The sequence below is a fragment of the Leucopleurus acutus genome, assembly GCF_964270905.1.
Source record: "Leucopleurus acutus genome assembly, chromosome: 2".
In the NCBI taxonomy this organism is placed as follows: domain Eukaryota; kingdom Metazoa; phylum Chordata; class Mammalia; order Artiodactyla; family Delphinidae; genus Leucopleurus; species Leucopleurus acutus.
In genome coordinates this window covers 150,391,234-150,418,942 of record NC_139143.1, presented here as the reverse complement: position 1 = coordinate 150,418,942, position 27,709 = coordinate 150,391,234, and the positions used below count along the sequence as shown (strand labels likewise).

Genomic DNA, 27,709 nt, shown 5'->3' with positions numbered 1-27,709 from the left:
TTCACTTGGAGATGGACTTTTTCCAATAGAAAGTAACAAAATTCTTTCCCTGAGAATCAGGAGGAGCAGCAAAGTGAAACTCACCAGAACTGTGTCAGTTTCACCCTGCTGCTCCTCCTCTTGCCATCCTGCCAAATGCTGAAGAGGTGCAGACCTAAGGAAAAAAGCAGAAACAGACAGAAAAAAGCGAAGGGGGACTGGCCAGCCCACCCAAGTATTATATTGTGCCAGCATTTCAAAGTTCTGGACCAAGTTTGTTTCCTGATTTATCAGATTTCAGAAATCTGCAGAAGTAATATACCTGAGTAGATTCTGTCTAAATATCTCTAAGCAATTAAAGGCTCTCTGTGTTCAGTAACTCAGTTACTAGATGGAAACTTCTCAATATGTTACTCAGAAAATCTTGTTTTTATTAAAACAGGGCATAAAATAACAAGTCAGGAAAACATCTAACAAAGAAAATAAATAAATGGTTAAGAAAGAAAATCTTTAACTATTAAAAAACTACAGAACTAAACTTTAAAGAGGCTTTTTAGTTCTTCACTTCTTATTGAAGATATATAAAATACTTATTGGTTGATATTCTCGCAATACCTTGGGAAAATCAGTTTCCAACAAAATAGATGGTCAGGAGGCATACCAAATTCTGCATTTAAAATGATCAGGGCATACCGTTACATCATTATAAGTTAAAAGATACAAAAGGGGAGAGAAAATAGTCAATTTGAATCCTTGAGGATAGTAAGTTGAATTATTAACTTTCCCAAATTTTACAAATGTCAATTTTAAAGGGCTAACAGATTCGATGACACAAGACTGTTTTGATAAATGGTTATCCTCTTAGAGGGCTTTTAAAAAATAGCATACACCTGGTATAAAGTCTAACCATGTGTCAGAGGAGAAAAAAAAGTACGTTTTTGGAAGAACCAAATAGTCTCAATTGATACCATAAATCCCATACTTAAGCCTTAGGCACATAAACTCAGTTACAACATGAGGGAATATCCACTTCTTTAAGGCACAGTCTAACCTGTTCTGTGATGTTTAATAGATGCCTAACCTGCTTTCAGCTCCAACTACCCCATAAAGTTTTCTTGTCTCGACCAGCAGGGTTGAAGACATTTTTGTATAAGTTGACTTAAACCACAGTCTATCAGTCAGCTTTGACAACAGCAAAAACAGGCTCTGCAATTGCTAGAAAAGAAATTCATACTTGAGAATTATCTACCCAAGAAATTCATACTTGAAAAATTCATACTTGAGAATTGACTTAAGAAAGGCCTAAACAAATCATAATTCAGCATATATCATACTTAAATTCCAACCTTGTTAATTTATCAAAGCTTTCAGATTAAGAACAATTTCCTTTTGAGAGGAAGAAAATAGAGGGGATAAAAATGATAACTCAAAAGAGTAGTTAACTTGCTAATTAGGTAAAAGTTCTCCAAAAACCTCAAAATTTTTTCTTCCCACTACCCTTATAAATTCACATATTTATCTTGAACACATTTCACATTTTTCAAACAAAAAATCATAAAGCCGCTGCAAACCCTATACTACTCTTAAGCCACCTCTTACCTAGACTATCTACGTTATTTCCCTTTTGTAGGCATTTATTCATTCAATGAATATAAATCATTTTCCCAGATCATGGGATCAAAGGAAAGCCTTTCACTCGTGTACCCACTGCATCTGAATCTAAACAATCCGATCTCTTCTTCAAATTGCATTAGGTTCCTCCATTCCTTTCTAATATCCAGAGAATTAGCTATCAATATCTTATGAGGGAATATATCATACCAAGTTCTCAGAAAAGAAAGGCAGCATCTAAGCCATTTTTTAAATGATCTCTAGAATGTGACCTTACTGCTTCTAGACGAGGTGACATTTGGAGTTTGATGCACTTAAGCAAGATAAAAAGGGGTACCCAAAATACTGGATGCACATATTCATTTGTCAAAGACGTTCACAATTTCTGTATAAATCTAAGATATTTTATTATATCTTGACAATAAAATTGGCTGTCAAAACAATTCTTAATTTAATCCTAGAGTTTTGCTCATCAGTTGATAGAAGGTATACAGAAGTCCAAAACACAGGAAAAGCTACAAATAGACATATAGAAAGAAACTTACAGACAAGGAATATTCAGTTATGAAGTTATAACACAGTAAGTTTTGGAGCTAAAATGGACTTTAAAATTTATGTAACCTAATTCTCTTGTTTTAGAAATGAGAAAAAAATGAGAAAATGAAAAGGCCTAAGATCATTCAGAAAGATAGTGACAGACTCAGAATTAGAATTCAGGTTTCCTGACTGTCAATGTTCTTTCCATTTCTGACTTTTATCATTTCTTCCCTTCTATTATTCCTCTATTTGGAATTACTAGATCTATTTTAAATTAAAAGTGAATTTATTAATTCCCAATTTACTTACAAAGACTTTAGTATAAACTATCAAGTAGCATATATGTATTTTTTTTCCCCCAGTATTTTGGTTTTCATCCCTAAAGCTTTCCAAGCTAAAACCACTTGACCTATCTTGCTCTCCCAAAACAGGCATCACTCACAATCTGAATATCAAGGGCAAATAGCTTCTTTAAACATAACTCAATCCCTCCAACACCTCAGTGAAAGAATTGCCACAATCTTCTTTAAAAAAAAATTTTTTTTTCCAGGAAGAGTATCTATCAAAGAATTTATTTAGGCCATATCTGCTACTTAAATCTCACATCTTCACACTTTGAGAGCTGACTTTATAGTATTATACATATGACCTTTAGATTTTAGTGTTAATAATCTGAACTTTAATTCATTCTTTGAGGACTGTACCATGTTGAATGCATTATCAATATTCAAGATACTAGCTTTAACAAACATTTGCTGATCAATTCCACTATAATAGCTCCAGAATATTATCCTCCAATATAGATATTTCCTACTGCAAAATGGAAACATTCTTAAAAAAATATCCAGAGAGGAAAATTATCTCTATCAAGCTCTACTTATCTATTCACCTATTGTCATTATATGTTTCACTGACTAAGCTCAACTCCCCATTTCTATTTCATTTCTTCCAATTTACGTATTACTTATTCAGACCTCTGGTGCTTCCTCATAAAAACAGATAAATCACATTCAATTACCAAGACAGAAATTACCCATATGAGGACTCTTAGAACCCTAGGCCCAGGTGAGGACTCTACACTAGCCTTGTTCTTTTATTATGCTTTTTCCAGTCTCTTCAAGGATGATACTCTCTCTTATTCCTCTATCCCAGGCTAAGAATTATGCAGATCCTCACCTCCAGACATTTGTTTTTAAAACAGATAACGCAGTCAAATACTACCAGTGATTACCTCTGAGAGTTATGGTTATGGGCAACTTTTATATTTTTGTTTTTCTTTATTTTCCATTAGCTTCTATAATAAGCATTTGTCACTTTTAAAATTAGAGCAAAACATTTTTTTAAATGTAATCTTTATACAGAATAAATATACCTTTACTAAGATCAAAAGATATATATTTCCTTTTGGCCATTAAGAGATAAACATAAGTTTGGAACTTATCCCAAAGAATTCCCAAATTAGAAAAAGATATAACAGACATGATTCACACCTGTTTTTCGGTGGTTTTCTTTCTAGCTTCTGCCCTCTCTTCTAATTCTTCCAATTCATTATCCTCAGTATCAAGATCATCATCATCATCATGTTCATCATCATCATCAAACTCATCTTCATCATCAAAACCCTCTTCATCATCATCTTCTATTTCCGCTCCAGAATCTTCATCATCATCGTCGTCGTTGTCATCATCTTCTTCTCCTTCTTCCTCCTCTTCTTCTTCCTCTTCATCATCTGTTGCATCACCCATTTTACCTTCCACATTACTTAGGTCTGAAATCAAAAGTGCCTGCAAGCCATTTCGTAATTTGATGTATCTAAAAAAAAAAAAAAGAAAAAAAAAATCACAAAACATTTGAGTCAGCCATTCATTATAGTACACCAACGCAAGTGATCAGCTTAGCAGAATTATTTTAAAAATCCAAGTACACACACACACAACACTATTTTTAAACTAATGAAAACTGGTTGATTGTGAGGAGAACCTCAAAAGCTTATCAGTTTCCAAGTATCTACAGGGAAAGGATAAGAGAGATGCTTCCCTGTTTGTATTTTCTAAATACAGGGAATCTACCCTGTTTGTATTTTTAATTTTGAACTATGAAAATATATTTACCTATTCAAAAACTAAATTTAGAAGTTAAACATAGACAACAAACCCACCACCCAGCCTCCCTTACTATTTTTTTTTAGCTTATAAGTATTTAATAAACATTCTACCATACCAGAAGACCTACCCTAAAAGAAACATATCACTCAATATACAGAGCAGTCATATCAGCTTAAATATTGAATCAAAATCTCATTATATTTAAACTCTGTTGATTCCTTTTGGTACAATGTGTTTGATATTTTATACCAGTCTCCAAAGATGCTTTTATGAACTAAGAAAATGGCTACATCTCTAAGAAAAGTAAATCCCACAGACTAGTAGCACCGCTGTAAGCATGACTATCCTAATTAGTAAAACTGTTGTGCCAGTTTGATGACTGAGTACCTATGACAAACTTCTCGCATTTATACTCATTCTTCAGTGTGTTAGTCAATAAACATTTACTTAGCAGCCTGAAGTGTATAAGATACATTAAGGGTAAAGAGAATAAAATCACATTATTCATCCTCAGGCACTCACTGTCTAGTACAATACAATAAAGCCAGTACAATACAGAATGACAGAGGTAAACACAGGTTGTTAGAAAGAAGGAAGCAGTCAGGGAAGGTTTCTGAGATAAGGTACACTTAACCTGAGCATTGAAGATGGGAAAAAAAAAAAGTTTTCTAGCAGAAACTATAAAAAATAACATGCAACAAGAAAAGGAGCCTATGAGTCAAGATGGAAGACAAAACACATGGATTTATCGCCTTCCCAAATCAAAATTCACATTTAAAAAACAGCGGGCTTCCCTGGTGGTGCAGTGGTTGAGAGTCCGGCTGCTGATGCAGGGGACACAGGTTCGTGCCCCCGTCCAGGAAGATCCCACATGCCGCGGAGCGGCTAGGCCCGTGAGCCATGGCCGCTGAGCCTGCGCGTCCGGAGCCTATGCTCCGCAACAGGAGAGGCCACAGAAGTGAGAGGCCCAAGTACCGCCAAAAAAAAAAAAAAAAGTTATGGTTATTTTTTGTTTTGGCTTTGTTTGAGAACAAAATCACAACAGACTTTGAAAATGTTAGCATAGGAAACCATAAACAAGACGAACAGACAACCTACAGAATGGAAGAAAATAGCTGCAAATGATACAACCAACAAGGGGTTAATCTCCGAAATGTACAAACAGCTCATATAACTCAATATCAAAAAAACAAACAACTCAATCAAAAAATGGTCAGAAGACCTAAACAGACATTTCTCCAAAGAAAACGTACAGGTGGCCAACAGATACATGAAAAGATGCTCAATATCACTAATTATTAGCAAATCAAAACTACAATGAGGTACCATCTCACACCAGTCAGAATGGCCATCATCAAAAAGTCTACAAATAATAAATGCTAGAGAGGGTGTGGAGAAAAAGGAACCCTCCTACACTGTTGGTGGGAATGTAAATTGGTGTAGCCACTATGGAAAATAGTATGAAGGTTCCTTAAAAAAACTAAAAACAGAGTTACCATATGATCCAGCAATCCTACTCCTGGGCATATATCTAGAAAAAATGAAAACTCTCATTTGAAAAGATACATGCACACCAATGTTCACAGCAGTGCTATTTATAATAGCCAAGACATGGAAGCAACCTAAGTGTCCAGCAACAGATGAATGGATAAAGAAGATGTTACACACACATGCACACATACACACACAGTGAAATATTACTTAGCCATAAAAAAAGAATGAAATACTGCCATCTGCAGCAACATGGATGGACCTAGAGATTACCATACTGAGTGAAGTAAGCCAGGGAGAGAAAGACCAATATTATATCACTTATATGTGGAATCTAATACAAATGAATTTATTTACAAAACAGAAACAGACTCACAGACGTAAAAAACAAACTTATGGTTACCAAAGAGGAAAGGGAGGGTGGGGAGAAATAAATTAGTAGTATGGGATTAAAAGATACACACCACTATATATAAAATAGATAAACAACAAGGATTTATGTATAGCAAAGGGAACTATATTCAATATCTTATAGTAATGAAAAAGAATCTGAAAATATATTATATTTATATATGTATAACTGAATCACTTTGCTGTATACCTGAAACTTACACATTAATGTAAATCAACTATACTTCAATAAAAGAAAGAAAAGGATGCCATTACACAGATCAGAAGTTTTTAGAAATTATTAGAAAACATGTGAATTTAATCAGATTAATGGAGAAAATAGAAAAGAGAACATGATAAGGTATTAGTTCTTCCCAAGAAAGTCTGAAAAAAAGCCTACACTACCCACTCCCACCCCACACACATACCTCAAGTCTATCCTTAGCAGCCTGAAGAAAGCAGATCAGGTGTATTATGGGCTAACTTGTGTTCCTCCAAAAGTCTTATGTAAAAAGTCTTAACCTCAGAATGTGACTGTATTTAGAAATAAGGTCTTTAAAGATGTGATTAAGTTAAAATGAGGCCATTAGGGTGGGCCCTAGTCTAATCTGACTGGTGTCCTGATTAAGAGGAGGAAATCTGGACACACAGATACTGGACATGCCCACACACAGATCAAAGAGCAGATGGGGCGACAGCAAGAAGACCGTCAACTGCAAGCCAAAGGGAGAGGCCTCAGAAGAAACCAAACCTACTGACAGCTTTATCTTGGACGTCTAACCTCCAGAATTGTAAGAAAATAAATTTCTGTAGTTTAAGTCACTTTGGTATTCTGTTATGGCAGCCCTAACAAACTAATACAAGGCCATTTCTCTTTTCAAAATCCATCAATGGCTTCCCATCATACTTGGAATAAAATCCAAAATCCTTACCAGGGCCTAGAAAGCTCCACATAATCTGGCGCCCCACCACTTCTCCAAACTTCTTTCCTACTCTTCCCTCATTCCCTTGCTCTGACCAAAACGTTATTGTTCTTTCTTGAACATCTGCTCCATCTCTTTCAAGTCTTTGCTAAAATGTCCCCTTTTCAAACACGCTTTCTCTGACACACTATCTAATATTGCACCCCAGTCCATCCCTATCCTCTTTTATCCTGTTTTAACTTTTTTCACACTATTTATCATCACTTGTTTTTGTTTTTTAGTTTTTTGGGGTTTTTAAAAACTTTTCTGTCTGCACCTTTAGAAAGTTAGCTCTGAGGGCAGGACTTTTCTTTTTCTTCATAGCTATATTCCCAGCACCTAAGACATTGCCTGGCACTTAGGAAACATTTAAGAAATATTTGTTGAATGAACAAAAGAATGTTAATGCCTAAAGGGGACCTGATACATGATAGATACTTAATATCTGCTAAATGAAACAAAATATTAAGTAGTTTTATAAAATAAATAAAATTATGTGTACACATATACACACTAAATGTACATAAAGGTACAGCAAAAGAACTAAAAGGATACAAACCAAATGTAACAATAATATATACATCTGGAGAGAGGAATAAAAGTAGAGCAAGATACAAGAACTTTCATGCTTTACTCTATAATTTCTACATATTTTTCAATCTTTTGTAATAAAAATACAATCACTTATTTGTATAATAAAAATAATTTAATGAAAATCCAAAACCCACTCCATAACAAATTAAGAACACACACACACACACACACACACACACACACACACACACACACACACCCCTTAGCTTTACAGAGAGTTAACTTCTACAAAATCATCAAATCCATTTAAAGATAATTATGGACAAAATGCTCTTCATCATCACTTCTATTCAGCACTGTATTAGAAGTCCTAGCAAATGAAAATAGATCCACAATATAAATAAATAAAATAGATTTATACAGCAAAGATACTGAAAGCTAAAACAATTCATTGCAAAAATATACGATTACCAAGAGAATGCAAGAGAATTTAAAATATATATATATATTAGTATAGTATGAAGAGTTCAGCAAAGCATCCAAATCAAGAACCATGAACGAAAATCATGAATTTCCTATATACCAAAAGTAACCAATTAAAATGAGATTTAAATAAAAGATCCTATTCACAAAAGCAAAAGAAACTATAAATATATATCTAATAATAACACCTCATATTTTAAGTGTATTAACTTATATGTCTTAACCCATTTAATCTTCATAATAACCCTAATGAGTTATTATTCCCACTTTATGGTTGAGGAAACTAAAGCGCGCACACACACACACACACACACACACACACACACACAAAATAAAGGATTTTTATTTGCCCAAGCTTAGCAGGGATTGAACCCAAGTAGCACGGCACCAGAAGCCATTCTGTTGCTCATCCAACATGAGGAAAACTAGAAAATTTTACAGGAGAAAATAACAGACGTAACTACTCATACCATGTCATTGCAATGGGAACTTCAATATTACAAAGATATAAATTCTTCCCCCAAATTAATCTATAAATTCAAGGCAATTCCAATTTTAAAATCCCAGTAAGTGTGTGTGTGTGTGTGTGTGTGTGTGTGTGTGTGTGTGTAACTTGGCATACTGATTCTAAAATTCATATGGACAAAAAAAAAACCAAAAATGCCAAGAACATTTTGAAAAGGGAAAACATGAGGGGGAACTGCCTTACCAATTATAAAAATAAATATTTTAAAGCAATTAAAATTAAAGAGTATACTGGAACAGGAACACCTACAGATCAATTTAAGAAAACAGGTTCTAGAAACAGAGCAATGTTTATAATATTGTTGCAATACTTTATTATAATTCAATAAATTATGTTGAAACAATAGATAATTCATTTACAGAGATAAAATAGCCATCTCTATCTTACACCTAACACATATAAATTCACATAGCTTACAGAGCTAAAAGAAAAAAAATGTCTTAAAAGTATTTATGAGAAAATATTGCTATAATATTGGCATGAAGAAAATTTATGCTAAACAAGATACAAAATCCAGAAGCTATAAAGGGCGGTGGGGGAGAGGAAAGATTTCACTATATTCTAATTTAAAACTTTTCTAAAACAAAACATCATAAACTAAATCAAAGAGAAAAGTACATATTGAGAGAAAAGAATAACAATATACACGAGTCCCTTCAAATCAATAAGAGCAAAAACCAAAAACTAATAAAAATAGGTTTAAAAATATATACAAACATTTCAAGAAGAAATACAAGATGTCTAATAAATGAAGTGATGCTGAACCTTAGCAGAAATCAAAGATAATCAACTGAAAACAACAAAACATTTTTCATCCAGCAAATTAGCTAAATTTGTATTGCTATCCAATACTGACAAGGGGACAGGGTATTCTCACACACTTGCTTATGAATCTCAGTGGGTACAGTATTTTTGTAGGAGAATATGGCCATACCTATTTTCTTAAAAATGTAAACTCTGCATACATTTCAACCCAGTGATTTCATTTCTATATATCTTATAGAAATGTTCACACACATGCACAAAGATATGTCAACAATGTTCACTGCAGCAACATTAGTGGTAGAGAAAAATTGGAAATCATCCAAATGTCCATATATAGAAAAATATGCAAATACATTATCTCATAGTCATACCACAGTATACTATATAGCCTTCAAGACCTCATTTCCATATACAGAGAGAAAACCATTAGCAACTCAGGTTCTATCTTAAATTGCTATTTTTAGACCTAGACTATGCTAAATCATTATAGGTCAAAAAAGGGTACTTGGGGGGCTAACTTTGTAATTATATAACTCGTCATTACCTCCCCCCAAACCATGTAGTCTCAATTATTTGTGTGTGTGTGTGTGTGTGTAAATTTTTGGAGGGGTAGGGCTCTTCTAAGATGTCTAAGAAAACCTCTCTCCCTCTAGCTTATTCAACTTGTCTACCTTTATTTGGTTTCATCCTCACACTGCTCCTGTACTGACTATAAAGACTGAAGTAGGGAATTCCCTGGCAGTTCAGTGGTTAAGACTCGGTGCTTTCACTGCCGGGCCCAAGCTGGGGAACTAAGATCCCACAGACTGCAATGGCATGGATAAAAAAAAAAAAAAAGACAAGTATATTTTTCAAACCAAGCCCAAGAATCAAGAATGTGGCATTATTTTCTTTATAATAAAGTATCCACCCACTCATTTTTATTTGTTCCTTAATTAAATGAACCAACCTTTTGTGAAGCCACTTTCAGTCACTAAAATTACCGCAGTTAAGAGCTCATGTATTTAAATCCAAAAATACTTGAGACCATATAGTGGGGGGCAGGGGACGGGTAGTGACAAGTTACATAATTACAAAGTACCGTCTTTTAACCTAAAAAGATTTAGTACTCTCTTTCTAGACCTGGAATCAACAATTTAAGGCTAGAGCCTTAGTCATTAACTACTGTATAGTACATTTGAAACTTTAGACATCTTTGCAGTTTAAAGCTGCAGACCTGGTTTAAGAAGTCCATAAAAGCAGTAATTGTTATGCTCACCAAACCATTAAAAATTAAATCCCTGTTCAGTTTTGCCTATAATTCTAGGCCAGTTGCAAATCTCAAGTTAAAACAGTCCACATAGTAAAGCTGATATGGCCTGCCTGAGTCAGCTAAAGCCTTCTCACCCAAGCTGCATTAGTTTAAAGCTAACCATACAACTTGTTTAAAAAAAGAAAAGATGGGGACTTTCCTGGTGGTACAGTGGTTAAGAATCCACCTGCCAATGCAGGGGACATGGGTTCGATCCCTGGTACGGGAAGATCCCACATGCCCCAGAGCAACTAAGCCCGTGCGCCACAACTACTGAGCCTGCGCTCTAGAGGCCACGAGCCACAAGTACTGAAGCCCGTGCACCTAGAGCCCATGCTCCACAATAAGAGAAGCCACCGCAATGAGAAGCCCGCGCACCACAAGGAAGAGTAGCCCCTGCTTGCCGCAACTAGAGAAAGCCTGCGCACAGCAGCCAAAGGTAAAATTTTTAAAAAGAAGAAGAAAAAGAAACAAAAACTTACTGCATGGTACAATATAGTTCTTGCAAATAACCAAGATCAAAAAAATCCACATGCTTCTCTGCTTGTTAAAACATAACAGCAAGCTACCCCATTTAAGACTCACCAGAAGGCCTTTTTGTTCCCTAATGGCAGTCCTTCCCTATTTCTCAAAGTTCCTCATCTATGGATCAGTTGTTAGGTTAGTAGGTGTAATTGATCATTTTAATAATGGCCCCCACAGTGACCTGGTCAATCTTCCCAAGAGTTGGAGTCTGTTTCTCCCCACCCCTTGAATCTGGGCTAGCTTTGTAAACTTTGCCCTATAATTTGTCATGAAGTCCTAGAGCCTAGGCCTCAAGATGCCCTGCAGCTTCTGCCTTCACTCTCTGGGGACTCAGCTGCCATGTCAAGAAGTTTAAGCTAAACTATGAATGAGGATATATTATGTGCAGAGAGAAGGCCTACCTTCTAGCTGTCCCCACCAAGGCCTTAGACATGTGATTGAAGCCATCTTAGACCCTCTAGCTCCAACCAACCCACAAAATGAATATAGCCACAAAAATGAGCCCAGGTAAGAAGAAAAAAAAATTGCCTGGTCATCCCATAGAATTGTAAAAAAATAATAAATCATTGTTGCTTTGCGCCACTTAAATTTTGAGGTGGACTATTACACAGCAACGCTAATACATTAGGAGAACTCAAATGATTGAACAAGTCCACTTCCTGGTATGTACCCAAATGAGTTTAAAGCAGGGACTAGAAGAGTATTTGTAAGCCAGTGTTCACAGCAGCATTATTCACAATAGCTAAAAAGAGGAAACACCTCAAAAGTCTATCAACAGATGAATAAACAAAATGTGATATATACATACAGGGGAATATTATTCAGTCTTAAAAAAGATGGAAATTCTAACACATGCCACAACATGGATGAATTTTGAAGATATTATGCTAAATGAAATAAAGCAGATACATAAGGACAAACATGGTATAATTCAACTTACATGAGGTACCTAGAATAGTCAAATTCACAAATAGATAGTAGAATGGCAGCTGCCAGGGACTGGGAGGAGGAGGAAATGGGGAGTTATTATTTCATGGGTGCAGAGTTTCATTTTAAGATGAAAAAGTTCTAGAGATGGATGATAGTGATGGTTGCACAGCAATGTGAATATACTTAATGCCACTGAACAGTACACTTAAAAATGGTTAAAATGGTAAATTCTGTTATGTGCAGTTTACCACAATTTTAAAAAAGCACGTCTCTTCCCCACTTGATTTCAGAATCAGACGAGAAAAAGGGAGGGAACAGAAAAATTGAGAGCAAAATGTCAGCTTTATCCTTGATATAAAGCTAGGTTGGAGAACACAGCTCAAGAGCGGTTTGGCAATGGCTTGCTAACGCTCTCTGAATTGAAGTTATCCATGAGAACTGAAATATTTCCCCCAAAAGGCAGAGCTAGTCGTGCACTCAGTCTACTGCACTGGCTAAAAATATGCCAAAATACTGGCTGTCTGCAGGCTGGAATGAAAAGAGAGATGAAAAGGTTAGAGTGAGCATGCCCAAGGTCATTCTACTGCACTCACTAATCAAATAAGCCACTCCTGTGAAGGGGAAGAAGAGGTAGAGAAAGAGGCTAACAGTGTTACCATAGTAAAGTCCCTCTCATTGAAACAGTGTTCCTATATTATATAGTAGCTTCAAAAGAAAACAGAGGGGAAAAATTAGGGAAAAAATTCAAGAAAAATTTCCTGGGACTGAAGAATTTATATTCTAAACTGATTGAGGAATGAAGATACAAGAAAACAGTTGAATTGATGGATTTATTGATGTGTTTGACCATAGTTAGAGGAGTTTTAAAGCTCTGGCAGAGAACTAGGGTAGAATTCATGTTAGATCACAAAGAGCACTAAACAAAAATAATAGTAATAAGGCATATTAGATATGATGCACAAGCAACAATAAAAATAATCATAAAAATTTAGAACTTTTGTGCTTCAAAGGACACCATCAAGAGAAAATTTTTGCAAATCATTTATCTAAGAAGACCTATATCTAGAATATATAAAGAATTATTACTACTCAATTAAAAAAAGTAAAGTTGGACAAAGGATTTAAACAGATACTTGTCCAAAGAAGATACACATAGTATAAGATAAGAAGATGACAGATGACTAGTAAACACATGACAAGATGTTTAACATCATCAGCCATCAGGGAAATGCAAATGACAATGAGATACCACTTTATACCCTCTAGGATGGCTATAATCAAAAAGACAGATAGTAGCAAATGTTGGTGAGGATGTAGAGAAATTGGAACTCTCACACGCTGCTGGAAGGAAAGTAAAATGGTACAATCACTTTGGAAAAGTCTGAAAGATCCTCAAATGGTTAAATGGTTTCCATATGATTCAGCAATTCTGTTCCTATTTATTATATACTTGAAATAAATGAAAACATACATCCATGCAAAACTTACACATAAATGTTCATAGCAGCATTATTCATAATAGCCAAAAAGTATCCATCAGCTACTGAATGGATAAATAAAATATATCCATACCATGGATTAGTCAGCAATAAAAGAAATGAAGTACTGGTACATGCTACAATATGGATGACCCTTGAAAACATTAAGTGAAAGTAGTCAATCACAAAAGATGACATATTATATGATTCCACTTATATGAAATGTCCAGAACAGACAGAGGCACAGAAAGTAGACAGACTTCTAGAAAGTAGATCTAGAGAGACAGGGATTAGAGAGACAGAAAATAGATTATCATTTGCCTAGGGCTTGTACAGGTTGGACCACTGGGGAAGGCTGACAAGTAAGGGGTGTGGGGTTTCTTTCTGAGGTAATGAAAATGTTCTAAAATTGTGGTAATGAATGCACAACTCTGTAAATATACTAAAAACTAAGGAGTTGCACACTTTAAATGGGTGAATTGTATGGTATGTGAATTATATCTAAATAAAGCTGTCTTTAAAAATAAGGCAATTTTTAATACTAGAGACAACAAAGTTACTCAAGAAAGAAGATGTTTCAGTATGAACAATATTTTGAGCTATAAATATTGATACTGGTTTATCAAAAAAAATTGGGATGTATTTTAGAACAGGAAGTGGGATGTTACATCTAAATTTCATTTTCAGTAAAGACCTATTAATGAAAAATTAATAAGTTACTAATTTTAGCAACAAAATCAACCAGATTAAAGATTTATATCAAGTAAAATAAATGGAAACAGCAAGAAATCAAACTTTTTAGTCCACAGACACGAAAATTAGTTGACAAACCCTCTCTGCAAATAAAATATGAATTTTTAGGCCATGACATAATGAAAAAGAAATTTACAAAATAAAACATGATAAAGATCCCTGAAAAAAGATTCGTTCATATATGAAAACTTAACATATGACAGAGTTGGCAATATAGGAAAAAAGATATACCAGGAATTACCAAACTATGGCTTACAGCTTTCAAACTAAGAATGGTTTTTACTTTTTTAAGTGGTTGGAAAAAAATCCAACAAAAGATTAATATTTCATGATACATGAAATTATCTGAAATTCAAATTTCAGTGTCCATAAACAAAGTTTTATTGGAACACAGCCACACTCATTCATTTACTTATTGTCTATGGCTGCTTTTGAGTCACAATGGCAGAATGGAGTAGTTGTGAGAGAGCACATGCAGCATTTTCACTGCTGCTCGACAACCTAAAAACCGCAGCAATGCATTTATAACTGAACAGCATTTCAAGTGTCACATGTACTGTAACTTTTTCTTTGAAACAACAGCATATATCTATCATGTCCAAATAAGGAAAGGGGAAAGTTGAATTCAAATGTCACACTTTCAATGTGGATTTTGTTAATAAATTCCCATCTTAAAAAAATTTTTTAAATAAATAAATAAATTCCTATCTTTAGTAGTCATTTGCTCTTGTAGACTTTATAATCATTAGTTCTGTTAATTTTTGTCAGAAATAGAAGCTGAGGGACTACCATGGTGGCGCAGTGGTTAAGAATCTGCCTGCCAATGCAGGGGACACGGGTTCTGAGCCCTGGTCCAGGAAGATCCCACATGCCATGGGGCAGTTAAGCCCATGTGCCACAACTACTGAGCCTGTGTTCTAGAGCCGGTGTGCCGCAACTACTGAGCCCACGCACCGAGAGCCCGTGCTCTGCGACAAGAGAAGCCACCGCAATGAGAAGCCTGTGCACCTCAACAAAGAGTGACCCCCACTCGCCACAACCAGAGAAAGCCCACACGCAGCAAAGAAGACCCAACGCAGCCAAAAATAAATAAATAAATTTATTTAAAAAAAAAAAAAAGAAATAGCTGAATTTTTTTTTTTTTTGGCTGCTCCGCACAGCTTTCAGAATCTTAGTTCCCAACTAGGGATCAAACCCAGAACCGTGGCAGTAAAAGCACAAGTCCTAACCACTAGACTGCCAGGAAATTCCCAGAAACTGAATATTTTTAATTTCCTTTACTCTAGAGTAAGCAGTTTGATGGCTTAGCAATAGGAACCTTTTATTGCAATGTTTTGAGCTCAGAGTAAAAACTTAAACTTTTTTGAAGAACAGCCTTCAGCCACTGTCAAATACCAGATGGCTTTGGAAGTTAGCTTTTGCTGTGGACTTCATGTTTCTTAATGATTTCAACCCAAAATTACCAAACAGTGCCTATACGCAAAACTTATGTTTCAAAAACAACTAATGTTATCTGAATTACAAGCAATGGCAAGCGGCTTTATACTTTTCCTGTGCTGTTAAAAGTTAAAACAAGAAGCCCTATCTCCATTCCCACACAAATTTGCCACAGATATGTTTTCCAAGCAAACTACGGTTCCAGCAGTGTTTTTCAGACGGTGGTGCAATCACAAAGGAAATTTCCTTATTTCAAAGTCCTTTTAACTGTGCAATTGAGGAGCTTCCACCTAATTTTCAATCAGAAATGATTAATCTACAATGTAATGGCAAAAATATCAGAGAAGAAACTAAACGGCAAAAATATCAGAGAAGAAACTAATAGAATTCTATAAATGCCTTCCAAGCAATGAATATGTTCAAATAAAATCAAATGCTCGTAGACTAATATCAGTATTTGGTAGTACCTGTCTGTGTGAAAACACATTTTCAAAGATGAAATATGTAAACTCTCATTACAAATCAGTATTAACAGATGACACATTTGCAATCAACTTTAAAGACAGGGAACATTAACTTTGAACCCCCCCAAAAGCAAAATGCTATCCCTCCCAAAAAGAATTCCACCTCTTCTCACTAGTAGACCTGTATTACTAAATAAAGTACTACTATTGTATTTTGAACTTAATAAAAATTTTATTAAAAATTTGCAGAGGGAATTCCCTGGTGGTCCAGTGGTTAGGGCTCAACACTTTCACTGTGGTGGCCTGAGTTCAATCCCTGGTCAGGGAACTAAGATCCCGCAAGCTGCACAGCATGGCCAAGAAAAAAAATTTTTTTTTTTTAATTTGCAGAAATTTGTTTTCTTTCTTGTTATATAGGTGCCTACATAATATCCTTAATTTTGCCTCTTGACTGACAAAGTCTAAAATATTTATTATCTAGCCCTTTACAGAAAAAATTTGGTGACCTCTGGGATATAGACTTTTCAAAAGGTGTACTTGGACAACTGGCTGCCCATAGTTTTAAAGAACAATAATAAAATTAGATCCTTACACAAGTGTAAAAAGCAAAACAATAAAACTTCTAGAAGGAAATAAGATGAAAAAGCACAAACCATAAATAAAAAGATGAATAAATCTGATTAAATTTTAAGACTTTATAAACAAAGGGTAATGATAAGCTATATAGACTTAGAGAATATATTTGCAACTCACATAATCAAAAATGGATTATTTAAAATATGTAAAGAATTCTTACAAGTCAATTTAAAAGAGGGGAGAAAAAAACAACCCAAGAGAAAAATGGGCGGTTCATAAAAGGAGAATCCAAACGGCCAGGAAACATGAAATAATGTTTGATTTTATTAGTAATAAGGGAAATTGCAAATAAAAAAATTTTTAAGAGAAAAATATTTCCCACAGATCAAGTTCTCAATAATTTTTTTAAAAATCTAACAGTATCAGGAATTGGTAATAATATATAGAAGCAGGAACTCTGGAACAAATGTAAATAGTACAACTAATTAGAAGAGTACTTTGGCAACATCTATAGTAAGGTTAAAAATTAGTCATTTCACTTATAGGTATATAAATAAAGTCTAAAATGTGTACTCAAGGGGTCATGTATAAAAATGTACACTAGGGCTTCCCTGGTGGCACAGTGGTTGAGAGTCCGCTTGACGATGCAGGGGACATGGGTTCGTGCCCCGGTCCGGGAAGATCCCACATGCCGCGGAGCGGCTGGGCCCGTGAGCCATGGCCGCTGAGCCTGAGCGTCCGGAGCCTGTGCTCCGCAACGGGAGAGGCCACAACAGTGAGAGGTCCACGTAACGCAAAAAAAAAAAAAAAAATGTTCACTGAAGCACTGGAAATAACCTAAATATACAACAATCGAGAAAAAATAAATTGTGGCATAATCAGAAAACAAAATACAACAGAAAATTGGGAATAATCTAAATGACCAGTGGTAGGAAAACAAATAAATAATGATATATTCATACAAGATATTAAACAGCATGTAACACAAATAACTAGTATTACACTTATCAGCATGAACAAACCTCAAAAGCAATGTTAAACCAAAAAAAAAAGGTTATGAGACATCTAATGTGATATAATTTCTATTTATATGACTTAAAACATGTGAAAGCAATAATGTATACTGTTTATAGATAAATGCAAATTTAATAAAAAATATAAAAATATACATAGGAATGGTATATATATATAAAATTCAAATAATGGTTAAGACTGGAAAAAGAGGATAGGGAATGCAATAGGAGGGGGCAATATCCAAAGAGCTTCAAGTGTATCTATATGGTTTTATTCCTTAAAAAAAAATTTTAATCTGAAATAAAAACAAGAAATAAAATGATTTTAAAAAAGGAAGACTGCAAAACATATCCTTATATATCCATCAGGCCAGAGAAGAAAAGGATGAAGGGGTCAGAGATGGAAGCAAGACTATAAAAAAGGCACCATTCTAGGCACTAGAGATATAGGGATGAACAAAACAAAGTCCTTGCTCTCATGAACAAGTAAATATATAGTATATCAAATAGTAAATAAGTGCTATGAAGAAAAATAAAACAGTAAGAAAGAGCATAGGGGTGGGGAACCTAAGTAAAATTGTTATTCAATACAAGGTGCTATTTAAAGCCACAACACAGGGAGCAAAAGCAGACAGGTAAGAGAAGTCCAAGAACTGAGCCCAGGCGCTCCAAAATTTAGAAATAAGGAGAAAGGAGATAAGGAGAAACCTTGCAAATGAGGCAGAAAGAGAACTAAGAACAGTGTTGACCTGGAACTGAAAAAAAAGCATTTCCAGAAGGAAAGAACGATCAACTGTGTCATAAGATACTGAAAGGTCAAGTAAGATAAGAACTTGAGAACTGACCAATTGTAAAAGTTATTGGTGATCTTGAAAATAGCTATTTTGGTAAAGCAAAGTGGCAAAAGCCCACTCTGAGTTCAAGAAATAATGGGAGTTGATGAACTGCAAATTTTGAATACAGACAACTCTTTGCTATCAAGGAAATAGAGAAATTTGAGTAGCTGGAAGGGCATAGGTCCAAAGGGATCTGAGCAAAGAAATGCTTTTCCCCAGAAAATAGGAACAATTATAGCATATTAGTATGTTCATGGGAATGATCCAGGAAAAAGGGGAAATTGATGATGCAGGATGGAAGGGGAACAACCGGTGAAATAATTAGTGGCTGGGATCAATAAAGAGGGGATGGGATCTATTGCACAAGTGGAAAGATGGGTGTTAGGTGTATAGACAGTTGATTTATTAATAACAGAAAAGAAGGCATACAAAGATTCAAAGAAACAAAATCCCTCTCTACAAAAATTTCAGAATAGAGGGGAAAGACAAACCAGTACTTACAAAAAGATGAAATAGCTTGAAAAACTTTGCTACAGGGGCACACAAGAGTGTAAATAGCTCACATATAGGAGGGGAAGATTGAAAGAAGAGAAGTAAAGGGTTCACAGAGGAGGTAACGTTTGACCAGAGTACAGCATGTGCCAAGAAAAGTAGCACAAAACCGCATAACAGAATGTGAAGCTGGAAAGTTAAGAATCAAAAAATGGAGGGACTTAGACCTTACCTGCCGTGGTTAAGAATTTTGCTTAGAAGGAACCAAATGAGAGAACACAATTCATTTATACTCCAGTTAGTGCTCAGTACCTGCTCAGTAATGTATTTTCATAGAATAGCATTTAGGCTATCATGTAATAAGAGCACTATCTAATAGGATTACTGTAAAGATTAAATGAGATAATCTATGTAAACTCCATAGAATAGCACTTAATACCTAGTAAGCACTCAACAAATACCAGTTATTATTAGGAGAACAAAGACCATTGTTGTTGGTGGTAATAGAAATATAAATTCTCTGTCTTCAGAGGACCAAGTGAACTTTCCAAACTACAATCTACTTCCAACTTTTCTGCAAACAGTTTAATTCTGGTCCATGTAACTAAGCCCACCATCTCCACCACAAAAAAAAAAATAATAATACACACACACACACACACACACACACTAGAAAAGGACCATAATATACTTAGTTTCCTATGACTTGGACAGGCTTAATGACTGACTTCATTCTAGGAACCAGTATGAAAATAAGACCTATGTCAGAGTGAAAGTCCCAGAACAAACCATCTTCTTATCTGCCAGTTCTCCCAAGTAAAGAATATCCTAGAAACAGACCAGATCACCAGAGGTTACCCTACATATCTACCAAACCCATTATGATTGGGTCTACACCCAAAGGATCCAGTTGAGAATAAACAGGCTTCTAAGGTAAAGAAAAATTTGATAATCTAAACATCCTATAAAATGCTAATGAGTAAATTATCGTATATCTACACCATGGACTTCTAAGTGGACAAAATATATTGAAAAACACTTAATAAGAAAATGTTCACAACATTGTTAAAGACAGTATTATACCATTTCAAAATTATAAATTACAACTGCATAGCAAAAAGGAATAAACGTTACCAGTGGTTAATGCCAGGTGGAATGATTATAGGGAATTTAAATTTTTTCTTGTTACCTAAATTTCCTACAAGGACCAAATAATACTTTTGTTTATTGATCAATCTTTTTTAATTACTAAAAAGTAAACAACTCAAGTCAAATCTCTCCTTTTCTCTAGAGAAACAAGCTTACTCAATATCACTTCTAATCATTTCTCTACATATCTAAACACAGTAAATTACATTTTAGGTAAACATATAATGGGAGGTGTTGTTTTCTGGGTTTTCTTTATAAAAATGGAATTATACAATATATTGTGGTTTGCAACTGGCTTCTTTCATTCAATAGTAAATGGGACACCTCTCCATATCGATATATAAAACCATCTATCTATTTTAAACACTTTATTTTTTTTAATAAATTTATTTATTTACTTATTTATTTATTTTTGGCTGCATTGGGTCTTTGTTGCTGCGCGCAGGCTTTCTTTTTAGTAGCAGCGAACGGGGGCTACGCTTCATTGCAGTGTGCAGGCCTCTCATTAAGGTGGCTTCTCTTGCTGCGGAGCACAGGCTCTAGGTGTGCGGGCTTCAGTAGTTGTGGCACGTGGGCTCAGTAGTTGTGCCTCACGGGCTCTAGAGCACAGGCTCAGTAGTTGTGGCACATGGGCTTAGTTGCTCCACGGCATGTGGGATCTTCCCAGACCAGGGTTCGAACCCGTGTCCCCTACACTGGCAGGCAGATTCTTAACCACTGCGCTACCAGGGAAGCCCCTCTATCTAGTCTTATAGTTACATATTATTTTCATTGTAGAATGGTATAATAATAATCTTTAGCCAACCAATGGACAATAAAGTTGTTGCCAACTTTTTGCTATTACAGTGCTGCAAATATCATTTAATTGTGAACATATTAAAACAATAACAGCTAACATTTGAATGCTTATTACGTGCCAACTACCACAAGCTTCTATATGAATTAAATATACTACAATATCACCATTCATATTATTATTTGTATAATTTATATTTTTTTCTCTGTAACCTGCCTATTCATACTTGTTTTCTCTCAAAAATCAAGTAATGATTTTTTAAAACTGGCCAGGATACAAATTTGATCCTGGATCCTAAAAAGTTCCTAGCAGAATATCCCCAAGAGTTCCATGAAAATGCCTGGCATATGGGCACTCATGCATTTAGACATTCTACAAATACTATTTGAGAACTATGACATGCTGTGAGTGAGCAAAACAGAGTTGAACTCCAGATTCATAGGTTTTTAGCCTAGCAAACATTTGTTAAATTAACTTAATAAGAGGAAAGAAAAAAAAAGTGAAGAGAGGAACACATCAATTAGAGAAAGAATAGTACCATATACATCAGCACACACCATTCAATACACAATTATTGGGTTGGCCAAAACATTCATTTCAGTAAGATGGCTCTAGTAGTGCTTAGTTGTGTTTAACCTCATTCAAAACAATTTCATTAGAGTGTTTTGTTACAGCTGTCACATCAGCGTGCATTTTAAAAAAACATCAAAATTGGTGAATTTTTGTGTAGCCATTTTAATATTGAAGATGGAAGAAAAAAAGCAACATTTTCGGCATATTATGCTTTATTATTTCAAGAAAGGTAAAAACGCAACTGAAACGCAAAAAAAGATTTGTGCAGTGTATGGAGAAGGTGCTGTGACTAATCAAACGTGTCAAAAGTGGTTTGAGAAGTTTCATGCTGGAGATTTCTCCCTGGACGATGCTCCACTGTCGGGTAGACCAGTTCAAGTTGATAGCGATCAAATTGAGACATTGAGAACAATCATTGTTATACCACCTGGGAGACAGTCAACATACTCAAAATATCCAAATCAAGCGCGAAAATCATTTGCAGCAGCTTGGTTATGTTAATCGCTTTGATGTTTGGTTTCCACATAAGTTAAGCAAAAAAAAAACCTTGACCACATTTCCGCATGCAATTCACTACTTAAACGTAACGAAAACGTTCCGTTTTTAAAACAAATTGTGATAGGTCATAAAAAGTGGATGCTGTACAATAATGTAGAAAGGAACAGAATGGGGCAAGGGAAATGAACCACCACCAACCACACCAAAGGCCGGTCTTCATCCAAAGAAGGTGATGTTGTGTATATGGTGGGATTGGAAGGTAGTCCCCTATTATGAGCTCCTTCCGGAAAACCAAATGATTAATTCCAACAAGTACTGCTCCCAATTAGACCAACTGAAAGCAGCACACCACAAAAAGCGTCCAGAATTAGTCAACAGAAAACTTATAATCTTCCATCAGGATAACGCAAGACCACGTTTCTTTGATGATCAGGCAAAAACTGTTACAGCTTAGCTGGGAAGTTCTGATTCACCAGACACCGCACATTCGGATTTCCATTTATTTCGGTCTTTACATAATTCTATTAATGGAAAAAATTTCAATTCCCTGGAAGACTGTAAAACGCAACTGGAACAGTTCTTCGCTCAAAAAGATAAAAAGTTTTGGGAAGATGGAATTATGAAGTTGCATGAAAAATGGCAGAAGGTAGTGGAACAAAACGGTGAATACATTGCTCAATAAAGTTCTTGGTGAAAATGAAAAATGTCTCTTATTTTTACTTAAAAACTGAAAGAACTTTTTGGCCAATCCAATATAATTACCCCTTAAAACAGTCTTGCCACATCTCGTGGGTCTAAGCTACTATCTTCACATTAATCTTAAAACACTGCTTTATTTACATCATTTTCATGCTCAAGAACTCATAACTTCTCTCTTAGTATTTCTCAAATATACTTCACCCATTCTCTACACTATCTATTTCAAACCTTCACTGCTAAAGGCTTCCCTTCTGTTTCCCACTCCTTCCTGTACAACTTCTTAGAGGACCACTTAAGTTGACCTCAAGGCCTACTTTACAGGAAAAAAAGTCCCTAATCCTTCCAGAAGAGAAGGAAATCAACACTTACCAAGCTACAGATCACTATAAAAAAGCAGAATGGATGTCCTGGAGGTATGATTAACATTTCCAAAAACTTAAAACAAATTACATATAGAGAAGTAAAATTCCACAGGCTATTTTAATAAATGCAGACTGGTAAACAAGTATTTTGAGGTGTTATTTTCAACAAAATATTCCTTTAATCAGGTCCGCCTCTGGTACTTATTCACACATTCATAAGATAAATAATTATAATACAATGGATGTGTACTGTAATGGACCATGTATAAAGTCCTACTGAAATACAGTTAAAGGAGGGATTAGTTCTGCCTGGAAATGCTTCACAGAGATAACATCTGAGCAGGTCCTAGAAGGATAATTCAGCTCTCTGGGCTGCAGATGCCTCATGTCTACTTCTGGTTACAAAATTCAGAGAATTTAACTTTAGGATGGTTAAATCTTTAAAATTCATCTAATATCGAGGTTTTCCACCTTTATTTTAAAGTAACAAAATCTTTCCTTTAAGAGTCTAATTGAAAACGTTGGTATATAAAACAGATAAAAGTGGACCTGCTCTTTTGAAAGGAGAGGAAGTTATTGGAAAACACTGCTATTCTTAATCAACACCCTTCACTTTAAAATAAGAAAACTGAGACACTAAGGACAATGATTGGCAAAAGACCACAAAAATGTAGAAATGCAACAATTACTCAGACAATACTTTTTAAGCATTATCTCCTCTTTCAAGTCTTTTCTAACTTTCTCCCCAGGTAGAGTTTATACCACTCCTTACTTTATTCCTTGCTATACCCAGCACATACTTCTATTATAGTTTCTATAAAACTTTAGTGCTCTAGTTATACCTTTTTTATGTGTCTGTGTCCCTCTACTACATTGGAAGCTCCCTGAAGGCAGGGACTGTCTTAATCATCTTTGTATGCTCAGTACCCAGAATAAAATATCATTTATTAAATTATATTCAACCGAGTTTCAGAAAAGATTTAAGATAGCTCAGCGCTTAGCACACAGTAAGACTTGGTAAGTATTTTTCAAATGAATATGCCAAAAATGAGGTCATTAAATGAAACAATACATCAAAGGTAGTTAGAACAGTATCCGACACATAGTGTACATTCTATAAACATTACCTGTTATTATGTAACTTTATATAGGCAGAAAAAAAACTGAAGCTGTTATTTAATCTGGACGGCAAAAACTAAATAACTTTTATCAAGGTTTCAACTTGCTCATTTACATTATTACTACTATAACCACATCTTTGATGAGAAAGAGAGAAAACTTAGCCCATTCATAAAGATCTTCAGCCTGCGAAGAATAGTACAAAGAGTTGTGTACTGTTAATCTCTAGATGTGGAGTGAAAGAAGAATTTAGGCCTGTCTTCAATTTAGGGCTAAAACACTTCCTTCTAGACCTTAATTTCAGTCACCTGTCTTTTGCAGATGGTGGGGAGTGAAAAAGATTAAGGCTAAGGTTCTTTCCTGCTCTAACAATGTAGGGGCATACAACAAATTTAACCTAGAATCTTTCAGCTTTCAACTCAGTAAGAACTTTATAAAAATCAGTAAATTGTGCAGGGCATTTGGTGTCAGATGGACAGGGTTCAAACCAGCTCTGTTATTATTCAGCTGTATAATTCTGAACAAGAAGCAGACTCTCTGGATCTCAATTTCCTCAGCCTTTAAAATGAAGTTAGACAATATGCTCTCTCCTTAAAATACATTACAGTCATGACGTTCTATGGAATAAGTTACCTGTGAAGATAATATTTAGGTGGGGATTGAGCCACCAGTTATCAGAGATGTTTAGAGGATTATGGCATAAACCAAAAGTTGAGAATTTCAGGATTAGAAGAAACCTTACAAGTCTTCTATGACTCAGTTGAGATTCAAGTCCTCTCTAACACATTCTTGGAAGAGTTCACCCAACCATTCTAGCAATGAGAAACAACCCATGGAAATAAGTCACTTCATCACAGGCCAACTCTGATGCCTAAATTCTTTTACTGAAACCACACGATCCTCTAGTAACTTCCACCCATTAGTTTTACCCCTCTTTCAACTACAGGCACCTCAAGTATTTGTGGATAGTGATGATATGCCCCTTAATATCCTCTCCAAAATTAAAATCCCCAGCCCCTTCACCCTTTCCTCATAACAGAATACCAAGACTCCCTGACCATCCAGCCTGCCATCCTCAGGAAAACCTCCACTCTTGCTTTAGCGAATGTCATAACTACTCGAACAACCCTTCCCGTTCTGACATCCTGATTCCTGGTTGGACCCAAGATCTGCCCCTCGTCGAGCTGACACCACACAGATGCCCCTAACTGCCCTTGCCACTTCCATCCAAGGAAGCTTCTGGGGTGGGAAGTGTGCCCCTGGTTGCTCCTTCGGAAGATTAGGAGACGAGAAGGGACCACAGCGGGAACAGAGAGGCCGCCCCCTGCTCTCCTCCCCAGTCCAAGCCTCCTCCCTCACCGGTATTGCTTGGGATCGCTGGGAGACTTGACGATCTCAGGGTCTCCGACATTACTGACAGGCCCCCTCCGTCCCTCCTCCTCAGATTCATCGGCTCCCAGACGAGCAACCCGGCCGCTCTCGCCCAAATCCTGTCCATTGGGCTGCCGGTCAGGGCAGCTGCAGGTGGACTTCGCCTTGTTCCTTCCAGGCATGGTCAGAATAGGAAAAGGTCTGGTAGCCGCCGAGTCTTCGCACCGACCCCGCGCTTCTATTCTCCACAGCGCCGCGAGCTCCCGTCCGGCCTCACACCACAACTTCCTCCTGGTGGCACAGACTGCAGCAACCGTGACTCTCCTCAGCATTCACCACCAAGCCGGAGCAAGTGGCATCCCGCTCGCCAAGACCCACCTCCTGCTCCAGCTGCTCCTCCTCCTCAGCGTTCCGGAGGCGGTAGCGGCCGGTGGTAGTGCTGCCGCAGCCGGCGGGGGGACAGGCCTGAACCCCTCCCCCAATCCGGTCTCCCTCACGCCAACTTCCCTCATCCCCACGCCCTCCTGGCCGTCGATGACGCAATTGATTCTAGCCAATAATAAGGCAAGACACCAGTCACGCGCACGTAATCAACCAATGGGAACAGGGAATAAAAAGAACCAACGAGCGCGGGCCGAATTCTCGGAGCACCCAGCGAGCTCTTCGAAACCAGGGGTGGGCGGGGCGAGGAAGAAGAGGCGGAGAGAGTGGCGCGGAGGACGACGGGAGGAGGGCGCCAGAAAGGTTGCGCAGAGTTTATGACCGAAGCGGGAAGGTGGTTTGAGGAAGTGGTTGAATAGCGCTTCGGGGCTCAGAGGAAAATATTCCCCTGATGAGAAAACCTATAGGCGAGTGGAGAAAATTAATTCCCAAGCCTTTTTTTTTCCCCCACTCGTGTCATATTTTGCTCATCCTGCCCCTCAAACCTGGGGTGGAGACTGTGGCCGTGACTCAGCACGTAAAAAGCAGAACGCCGGAAGTATGTTTCTGCCGCCGGATGGAAGCTGCGCTTGAGTGGCGCTGAGCTGAACGCCAGAAGCAGCAGTTTTGATTCTCCGCCTTGTGGCCTGCTAGAACTTCGTGCTGTTCGCCCTCAGGGCCTAAGAAAGTTTAAGAGACCGGTGTAGATGTGTTCAGTCTTGCACGTGAAAAGATTTTTTAGCTCCCCCTCAGACTGGAGTCCACAGCCTCAAGTTAGCCAACTTTTATTGAGCAGCCACCGTGTCAGGCTGCTACCCTCAAGTCCTTTTTCCCAAAGTTTTTTCTGCTTTTAGTGGCCTTTGGTGGGCAAAATGTGATTGAAACAGACATACTTGAAAATAAAAAGCAGCTGACATACAATATGTCTTATTAACCATGGGATGAGGGTTCCTAGCACATAAAAGGAGTAAATATGAATGAGTGAATGGAGAAACACTTGAAGAAAGGAGATTTATTGTTGATCGTTACAAGTCTTAAAATTTTTCTAGGCTTCCCCAACTCCAGACACAGGGGATACAATCATGAACAAAACAAAAAAACTTGTCTTCTTGGAGCTTGCATTCAAAGGGGAAAAAACACAATAAAAACAGATTTTTTTTTAAGTGTAAGCTATGACAATGAATAACGCAGGATAGGAGAGTAAGGAGCTGAGAAGGAGAAATGCAACGATTCAGGCAGGAGGTGAAACCTGAACTAGGGCAGCAGATGAGATAAATTCATTGAAAAATATCGTTCAAATATCCCAGTTTGTTTTCAAGAACCTATCAATTTTTAAACTAAGCAATTCCGCTAGATTGCCCTCCTTCAGAGCAGTGTATTTTCTTTATTACCAGTCCCTAACGTAGCTTCCCAGCGCATTGTAAAACAGTAATGTTTGTTGTTGAATAAATACCTGAAGTGACATGACTATTCTGTTTTTTTTTTTAACTCTCCAAAGCAATAACACATTACAAGTAATGATTCCCAAAATTGGGTTCACCTCT

General features: G+C 36.4%; 1 protein-coding gene across 3 annotated transcripts in view; it reads right to left on the bottom strand.

The window, feature by feature from the left end:
* NRDC (nardilysin convertase) overlaps nt 1–26,138 on the bottom strand; it is a 90,920-nt gene extending 64,782 nt beyond the window's left edge. For 2 of the 3 annotated variants that reach the window (XM_082834097.1, XM_082834096.1), the window contains exons 1-2: nt 25,734–26,137; nt 3,618–3,939 (exon numbers count right to left, since the gene is read on the bottom strand). In XM_082834097.1, the coding sequence (XP_082690223.1) occupies nt 3,618–3,939; nt 25,734–26,077 (666 nt within the window). In that variant the 5' untranslated portion in view covers nt 26,078–26,137. Of the gene's footprint in view, nt 1–84; nt 155–1,060; nt 1,195–3,617; nt 3,940–25,733 lie in introns of all 3 variants that reach the window. The other variant, XM_082834098.1, reaches the window with a different exon arrangement.
* Between the last annotated feature and the right edge of the window lie 1,571 nt (nt 26,139–27,709).